This window comes from Arachis hypogaea, chromosome 11 (genome assembly GCF_003086295.3).
Source record: "Arachis hypogaea cultivar Tifrunner chromosome 11, arahy.Tifrunner.gnm2.J5K5, whole genome shotgun sequence".
NCBI lineage: Eukaryota > Viridiplantae > Streptophyta > Magnoliopsida > Fabales > Fabaceae > Arachis > Arachis hypogaea.
Window position 1 is genome coordinate 2,057,487 of NC_092046.1, and position 9,352 is coordinate 2,066,838.

The 9,352-nt window shown below is 27.3% G+C and overlaps 1 protein-coding gene across 2 annotated transcripts; it reads left to right on the forward strand.

The window, feature by feature from the left end:
* The first annotated feature begins 1,330 nt into the window (after positions 1 to 1,330).
* Positions 1,331 to 9,237, forward strand: LOC112719818 (cold-responsive protein kinase 1). 2 transcript variants are annotated; one of them, XM_025770529.2, is made up of 8 exons: positions 1,331 to 1,898; positions 2,762 to 3,165; positions 4,243 to 4,365; positions 4,471 to 4,598; positions 5,175 to 5,388; positions 7,377 to 7,608; positions 8,270 to 8,423; positions 8,722 to 9,237. In XM_025770529.2, exons 1-8 carry the CDS (start codon positions 1,516 to 1,518, stop codon positions 9,043 to 9,045), a joined length of 1,962 nt encoding a protein of 653 aa, XP_025626314.1. In that variant the 5' UTR covers positions 1,331 to 1,515; the 3' UTR covers positions 9,046 to 9,237. The 2 variants fall into 2 exon arrangements, with proteins under 2 accessions (XP_025626314.1, XP_025626315.1); XM_025770530.2 differs by having other exon boundaries at positions 1,409 to 1,898; positions 2,833 to 3,165.
* Positions 9,238 to 9,352: the final 115 nt, after the last annotated feature.

A 9,352-nucleotide genomic window follows, 5' to 3' on the forward strand; every position in this document is an offset into this window, starting at 1 on the left:
TGGTGATCCCACTGATCGTCGTTCTACTACTGGTTATTGTTTGTTTCTTGGCGACGCTCTCATCTCTTGGCGTGCTAAAAAGCAAACGTTCACTGCTCGCTCAAGCACAGAAGCTGAGTACCGTGCCCTTGCTGACACCACTGCTGAGGTTATCTCGGTTCGTTGGCTTCTCGAAGATCTGGGTGCTCCTCAGTTGTCCCCTACTGATGTTTTTTGTGATAACCGCAGTGCTATTCAGATTGCCCATAATGATGTGTTTCATGAACGCACCAAACACGTTGAGATTGATTGTCATTTTGTTCGGCAATGAATCCTTATTGATGCTGTTCGTCTCATTGCTGTTGGGACATTGGATCAGACTGCTGATATTTTCACGGAAGCTCATCACCCGACTCGCTTTCGGATTTTGTTATCCAAACTCAAGTTGATATCCTTAGCTCCCACTTGAGTTTGAGGGGGGAATGTTAGAGAATCATTAGAATCAATTTAGATCAATTAGCATCGTCTATATTTATATAGCATATTTGTACATTAATTGTAGGATTCTATGTCTTTATTACTTTGATTCATTTAGCACCTATAAATACTCCTTGTATATTGTACCTCATACACAACTCAATAATACACTTTTCATATTATTCTCTCAGTCTCTTGTTTCTATCATGTAGAATAACAATATTCTAATAATTTTAACAGTTAATTTTAATATATATATATATATATATATAAAATATTAAGTTGCATGCATTGGTATAACCAAGATACATAAGTCATAACTATGCCATATATTTGAGAGATTACAATCATTTTGGTATCTAAATTTTCACCCGATAATTAATTGAATTGGTCTCTAAATTGTTTATCAGTTTTAAAACTCATGAACCAATTTGATTATCCGATAAAAATTCAAGACTAAATTAATTATTATCTCTACATTTGATAAATAAAAAATAAAACATTATATTTTTACACTATAATTTTTGACTGATATTTGATATTTCTCCCGAAAAAACTAACATTTTATACTGATAATAACGGTATATATATAGTGATATAATAATATTAAGAAAACACAAAAAAAAAATTAAATTTTTTATTTAATATTTATTAATTTTAACAATAATTAATAAATATTATAAATAAGATAAATTTTGACTATTTTTTTTATTATCAAACATCTCCATAGTTATATTACCGAAATTTATTTTAACTTTGATTAATGATTATTACAACTTTCTCAAAAGTGGTAAGAGAGACAAAATACAAAGTTATTATATACAAATATATACCACCACACACATATATATAAGAAGGCAAAGCCAAAAATTATATACCACCGACCACACATATAAAAACATTTTTGAAGATATAATTATATACAAATATAGACCACCACACATATACATATAAGAAGGCAAAGCCAAAAATACAAGCTAAGCCCAGTTTAATTTCTTGATATATAACAGTATATTCTCTCTCATATATTAGAACTGAAAAAAAAAAAAAAAAGTAAAGATGTTGCAACTTAAGGTAGTGGCCATAACCCTAATATGGTGGTGGTGGACATGGCATCTTCACGGTGCAGTTGTTGTTGCAGATCCTCAAGTGAATCTAATAAACCAAGGGTGCAGTTCATACAACGAAACCAACTTGAGAAGCTTCTTTGCCAACATCAATGGAACGTTTTCGGAGCTTAGAAGTGATATAGTGAATCAAAGCAAGCACTTTGGAACTGCACAAGAAGCGAGGGGAGAGGTTATCACATACACAATGTTTCAGTGCAGAAACTATCTTTCCCAAAGGGATTGTCTTAGTTGCTTCAACAACGCTACCATTCAAATTCGGAATTGTTCAAATGGTAATGGTGCCAGAGTCATCTATGATGGTTGCTTCCTCAGGTATATGTCTCTGATATGCTATTTGAACGTAAAAACTCATGTGCAATTAATTTCATGCGAAGTTAATAGATAAAAATCATTAAATTTATTAATCATTTAACGATTTTTTGTTATTAACTTTATATGAAGTTGACTGCATGTCTGTACCTGAATTTCCATCTTATTTAAAAGAAGATTATTATAAATTTTATTTTTTTTAATAATATAATTTTGATATGATTGATAAATATAAGATATTTTTTATCCTTTTGATTAATTTTTAGATTTAAATTAGGCCTGTTTAATTTTAATTTAAATAAAAATAATGTGTCTTTCTTTTTTATTTTCATGGTGATGAGAAATAATTTTATCTAATGAAAATAAGGTTTTTACTTTTAATGATTTCTTAAAAGTTACTTTAATTTGTTTATTCTTTTATTTTCTCCTATTTAACCTACTACATATCATGTTAGGAAAACGTTTTTCTTTATGTTATAGTAATTTTGCTTGGGGTAATGCTAGGGAGACAAAAAAAAAAGCAGCCAGAATTTACCTTATTTAATATTCATTAATTGTCGCAACAAATGCTAAATAAGATAAGTTATGGCTGTTTTTGGCTAATTTTCTTTAGTTACCAAATATTTTCATTTTGTTTATAAATTAGTTATGAGTTTCAAAATTAATACATCTATATACACATGTTATAATCGAATTATTTTTTGTAATTTACAAATTATTTATGTGTCTTTTTCTATCTTTATTAAATTCTAAAAAAAAAATTAATATAAGATAAATAAAATAAAAATAGAAAAAAGATATATGCAAATAAAAGGAAAGTTAATACTAATAATTATGATTGTGATTTAACATGATGTATATATAAGGTATGAGAGCAATATCTTCTTCAGCCAAACAACTGAACCTGGGAATGGTGTAAAATGTGGGAACAAAACAGGAAAAGGAGGCAATGATTTTGGTTCAGCTGGAAAAGAAGCTCTAATGAATCTCCAAACAGCAACACCAAAAATCAAAGGATTTTATGCTGCCACAAAGACACAATTGCCTAATAATAATAATGGTGGTGCAATCTATGCTGTTGCACAGTGTGTTGAAACTGCCACTCAAAGTGATTGTTTGGCATGCATGAATGTTGGATACAACAATTTGCAAACATGTCTTCCTAATTCTGATGGTAGGGCTTATGATGCTGGTTGTTTTATGAGATATTCACAGACTCCTTTTTTTGCTGATAATCAAACCATTGATATCACTCCATACTTGACACAAGGTATATATGCTTTTTTATACAATTTTTTAAATATATTTAATATCTTTAATTTTATTTTATAATAAATAGCCTATAACAAGTTACGCCTATTTCCACCCCTAATAATATGGTCATAAATATTAAAAAATTTGATAGTAATTAGGCCGTTAAAATGGGCTAAACATCTATTTAAATGGACGAGTTTTGCCTCTAAAATTAAGCCCGTTTAAATTTTGGACTAAACGGGCTGAGTCCGATTAACCCGAAAAAGATGACGGTTAAATGGGCTAATCTGCAGGCTAAATGGGTGGCTCGTTTAATTTTTTTTTTACGTTTTTTAAAAAAAGTAGCACTTTTAGCCGATATTTCTCCATATTCGACCCGAAAATCCAACCAATCAACTAAAAAAATATTATTTTTTAAAGGTTTTTGAAAATGATATTTTTTATTAAAATATTTTTCAAAAAATAAAATAAAAGGATAAACGGGCTAGTCCGTTTAACCCATTAGATTGACCATAAACAGTTCGGATTGAAAAATCATGGCCCACAAATAAAGTAGACTTAAACAGTCTAGTCCATTTAACCCACATAAATGAGTCGGGATAGCCCATTTGACAGCCCTAATAGTAATGATAAAGTATAATAAGAAAATAATTTTTATAATAATTTAAACTAATAGTATTAAATTTCATAACATAATTAGAACAAATAAATATTATTATTATATAAAAAAAATTCTAAATTCTAACGGGATATTTATCCCACAATATTATACATGAATTCGTCTCTATATGTAATTAACTTAAATTAAAGGAAAAAATATATTGTACAATCACAATCATTTGTTTATATTTTAGTTGTCGAGTAATTATATAAATGTTGATGTAAACGTCTTTGTAGGTATTATTTTAGCCTCTACACAAAAATATTTAAATATATTTAATATCTTAAATCATCACTAAAGAAATCAACATTTTTTGTTATTTATATATATGAATTATGATTAGAAATATATTTTTGAAAGATTTTAACCTCTAATTAATTAAGTTAAACTAATAACTTTTGACACTATTAATTTTCCCCCTTTTGAATGTAGGAGGTTCAAGCAAGAAGTGGGCCATTATAGGTGGTGTTGGTGGAGGTGTAGTTCTTGTTGTGATCCTTCTTGCATTATTTGCATGGTATAGACATTCCAAAAAACCCAAAAGGGTTCCTAGAGGTAAAACAATTAGAAAATCAAGAATTTTTTAATTTAATGTTTTTATTTTTATTTTTATTTTTATTTTTATTTTGTTAAGCAATTCATGCTTTCACATATTGGCAGGGGATATATTGGGAGCAACCGAGTTGAAAGGTCCAGTTAATTACAAGTATAATGATTTGAAAGCTGCAACAAAAAATTTCAGTGAAGAAAATAAATTAGGAGAAGGAGGTTTTGGTAATGTGTACAAGGTAAACTTAAGTTTCTTTTTTATATTTTTTTAATTATTAAGGATTCTAGAAAATTAATCACATCTTCTAGAGATTATTAATACAAGAGTACCCAAATTGGAAAAAAAAAGTTTACTCAATTAAGATCATGCTCAAAGAATCTAAAAGAAAAATAAGATAATTTTTAAAAGGTTTAATTACTTTATCGTCCCCATAGTATTATTCCGTTCTTAATTAGGTCTTTATATATTTTTTTTCTTTTTAATTGAATCACTATACTATATTAAATTTTGTAAGTAAGTCTCTGTTGTGACAAAACGTTAAAATTAGCATAATATTCTATTAAACAAAATGAATATGCCTAACACTTAACTGTATTCTATTTTGTTTAATAGAATATTCAGTTGATTTCAATATTTTTGTGACAACAGGAACTTAATTATAAAATCTGATATAATATAGAGATTCAATTAAAAAGAAAAAAAGAGCCTAATTAAAAATTCGATGAAATTATAGGGATCAACGGAATAATTAAATCTTTTTAAAATAAACCATTTTCATTTTTAAACTTTGATAATATTCATATTTATTAAGCAGGGTACTCTTAAAAATGGGAAAGTTGTTGCAGTGAAGAAATTGATTTTGGGGCAAACTGACAAAATGGAAGATCATTTTGAGAGTGAAGTAAAGCTGATTAGTAATGTGCACCATAGGAATCTGGTGAGGCTTCTTGGTTGTTGTAGTAAAGGCCAAGAGAGAATCCTTGTTTATGAATACATGGCAAATAGTAGCCTTGACAGATTCTTATTTGGTAATAACCTACATCCATCTCTCATTTATGCATTTTATTACTCCATAATTTATTTTTTGAGTAAATGGTTACTTTAATCTTTAAGGAGTTAGGACTATACTAGAAAATACTTAATTTAATTTTTTATATTACTAAACCTAGTAACTTAAATTTGTATGGATGAATGAAACAACGTCGTTTTATTATATTTAGTAATTTTAGTAACTAAATTAATTGAATTAAATTAACACTGTCGCTTCAAGTATAACTGTATAGGGACTTTTATTAATAGTAACTTATAAATAGGTTATTTTGTATTTGAATTTTTAATTATAAAAGTACTTGTTTTAAAGTTATAAGTTTGGATAAATAACTCAAAAATTATAATTTTTTTTATACAAGAGAATAAATATTAAAATAACAAATTCTTTTTAATATTAAATATTGATTTTACATAATCTAATAACGGTGTTTTTGTATGTGATGAATAGTAATAAAATTCTAATTTACAATAATCTTGATGGCAATGCCAAAAAAATTATTGTGTAGTTAGTGTTTGCTGTTTTATTGTGTATGATATGGTAGGTGAAAATAAAAAACAAATATAAAATGTGTGTCAATGTATATTTTATTGCTTTTTTTTACTCCTATTAAAACTCCCTCCTCCTTTATTTGGGTCAAGTACTTGCTATAACAAACTATAAATAATAACAAGTTATATAAGAATAAAATCACGTGTGATAAAAAATAAAATTAAAACTGGGATTTCATACTGCACATAATGTTAAATACAAATTTAATAATAAAAATAGAGTGGTAAAATGATAAAAAATCTAAGAATATATGCAGTAGGTGGTTTAGATGGAACATTATATGAAAATGGTGGTGGAGGATCAGTACCTCTAGCAGATGGAACATTGCTTGAAAATGATAGTAGAATGCTAGTACTTCTAGCATATGGAACCTTGTGTAAAAATGGTGGTGGCAGAAACAGAAAAGTTTTCACAGAGCAAAAAATGAAAATAGATCTTTTTTGTTTTGAAGTTAATTTTTTTAAGACGTGATAGAATAACTTATAAAAAAGGAGAGAAGTCATATATTTCTACTTTTTTAAAAAACTGTGAATTAACCTTTGAAAAAGTTAAAAACTTTTTCTTTAAAATGGAATGACTTTTCATGAAAAAAAAAAAAAGCTTCTCCTACTCTCTAACAGGGCTCTAAACTAAACTAAACTACTTTCCTTAAACACTTACTTACAACATAAGGAGTATTGTATTGTTTATTAATTAGATAAATTTTAATGCTCTGTTTTATTATATCTTTGATAAATAATTAAAATTTAAAGATAATAACTTACTAATCATGCTAACTATTTAATTGTTATTTTTTTGAAAAAGTATAGATAGACAATAAAAATATTAAATAATGTGAATAATAGATATATCAGATATTCAATTCACTAGGTGTGCGAATGGTTATTCTAATATTAAGATTTATATGAGTAATTTGGAGTGTAGTGTGTTTTACTTGAATTGGGCCAATTTTAGAGTCCATTGTTGATGTTGTTTATTAGTTACCTAGCATAACCCTTTTTTTTTAACGTTTAATTACTCTATTAATTTCTATAATTTTACTAAATTTATAATTAGGTTTTTATACTTTTTTTTTTCTTTTCAATTGAGTTTTTACACTATTTTTAATTTTATAATTAAATCCTTCCTAGTATAAAAAATGTTGGAATTAACTACAAATTGAAGGTATCTACAATTAAAAACTTAATTAAATCTTTGACTACATATTTTTTTTATAGAAATATTAATTTTAACGTTTTTAATATGAAAATGACCTAATTACTAAATTAAAAATAATGTAAAAATCTAAATAAAAAAATATAAAAACTTAATTATAAATTTAACAAAATTATAGAAACCAACTAAATAATTAAACTTATTTTTTAAAGAGCCTTACATTCTCTAAACGTATACTCTGTTTTTGCACTTGTGAGGCAGGTAACAAGAAAGGCTCCCTGAATTGGAGACAACGTTGTGACATAATTTTAGGGACAGCAAGGGGATTGGCCTATCTTCATGAGGAATTCCATGTTTCTATTATTCACAGAGATATAAAGAGTGGAAATATTCTATTGGATGATGATCTTCAACCTAAAATTGCTGATTTTGGTTTGGCTAGACTTCTTCCAGGGGATCAATCTCATCTTAGCACAAGATTTGCAGGAACATTGTAAGTTGATTAATAGAGTATATCTTAAAATAGATTCTTAAAGAATTTCGTAATTAATGTTTTTATTTTTAAAAAAAAATTATTACATTGAAATTTTTAAACTTTACAAAAATAACATATATAAATTCTTATTAGTGAAATCTGTTATCTTTATATGGACAAATAAATCCTTAAAAATGTGACGAAAAGATCTATATATTTTATTTTTGTAAAGTTTAATGATCTCAATATAATAAAATTTTTTTAAAAACAAAAATATTCGATGCTAAAATTTTCAAGGACTTATTTGGGGATATACCCAAAATTATCATGCTTGAAAATATTTTAATAAGCTTGTTTATTGTAAATGTTTGTCCTATTTATTATATTTGTTTAGTAACCTTATATGTATGTGAAAAAAGAAAAAAAAAATATCCTTTAATTTGTTTCCATGAATCTTTATTTTAGAAGGAAAAAGAGACTCATCTAATTAAAAAGAGCATTATTTCTTTAATTGAGAAAGTGAAAAAAAAAAATCTTATATCAAGAAAATTAAATGTTAGGTTCTACTAAATAATTTGAATGTAAATAAATCATTATTCTCATTATCAAAGATACATTTATTTTGCAAGAAGAGTTTATACTTTATTTAACTATGATATAATTTTTATGAATTTGTCAGAGGATACACAGCACCTGAATATGCAATTCATGGCCAATTATCAGAAAAAGCAGACACTTATAGTTATGGCATTGTAGTCCTAGAAATTATAAGTGGTCCAAAGAGTACTGAAATGAAGGTTGATGATAATGGACATGAATATCTTCTTCAACGAGTAAGAAAATTTTTCATATATTTTCTTTTAATTTAAATAAGATTTTGCTAATGGTGAAAACTCAGGTACAATCGACTTTACGTAAAGTTGATAGTTGAGAGTCGTTAGATAAAAATTTAGTCAAATCAGTCAAATCATCTAACGACTCTCAATTATCAACTTCACGTGAAGTCGACTGCACCTGAGTTTTCACCTTTGCTAATATATATTGGATTCGGTTCTTGAAAAGTTTAACTTATTTAAACCTTGTATTCCTTCAAAACATTTTGGCTTATGTTTGCATTTTCAAATTTAATAGGCATGGAAACTGCATGAGGAAGGAATGCACATGGAGTTAGTGGACAAAAGCATAGAAGCTAGTGAATATGAAACAGGGGAAGTGAAGAAAATAATGGAAATTGCATTGATGTGCACTCAAGCATCAGCATCAATGAGGCCAACAATGTCTGAAGTAGTTATGTTACTAAAAAGCAAAGGCTTATTTGAGAATATGCAACCTTCAATGCCGGTGTTTGTTGAGTCAAATATGAAAGCCAGAGGAGATATTTCTGCTTCAACCGGTGGTTCCTCTACAACCACTTCCAATGCTACTGTCTCCACTTCTATAGTATCAGCAAGATGATTATGATTCACTAAAAAAACGGCAGATAATGACAATGGTTCTTTAAAATTGTCGCAATTTGGCCTCAAAACCGTTGCTATTTGTGCTTCATATTTTAGAGTTTATTAGGGTATATATATCAAGAGTTTAATTTTGATGCACAATGTAAAATGTAGTTACTTTTACTAATATGATATTAGGTAATTGGATGCACGTATTTTTTTTTTTCAAAGTTAGGAGTGAGACTCGAACCCGCAACTTCTTAAGTGAGTATGAAGAGTCTCTGTCATTTGAGTTATAACTTGTTGGCTTTAGATCACAATGCTTG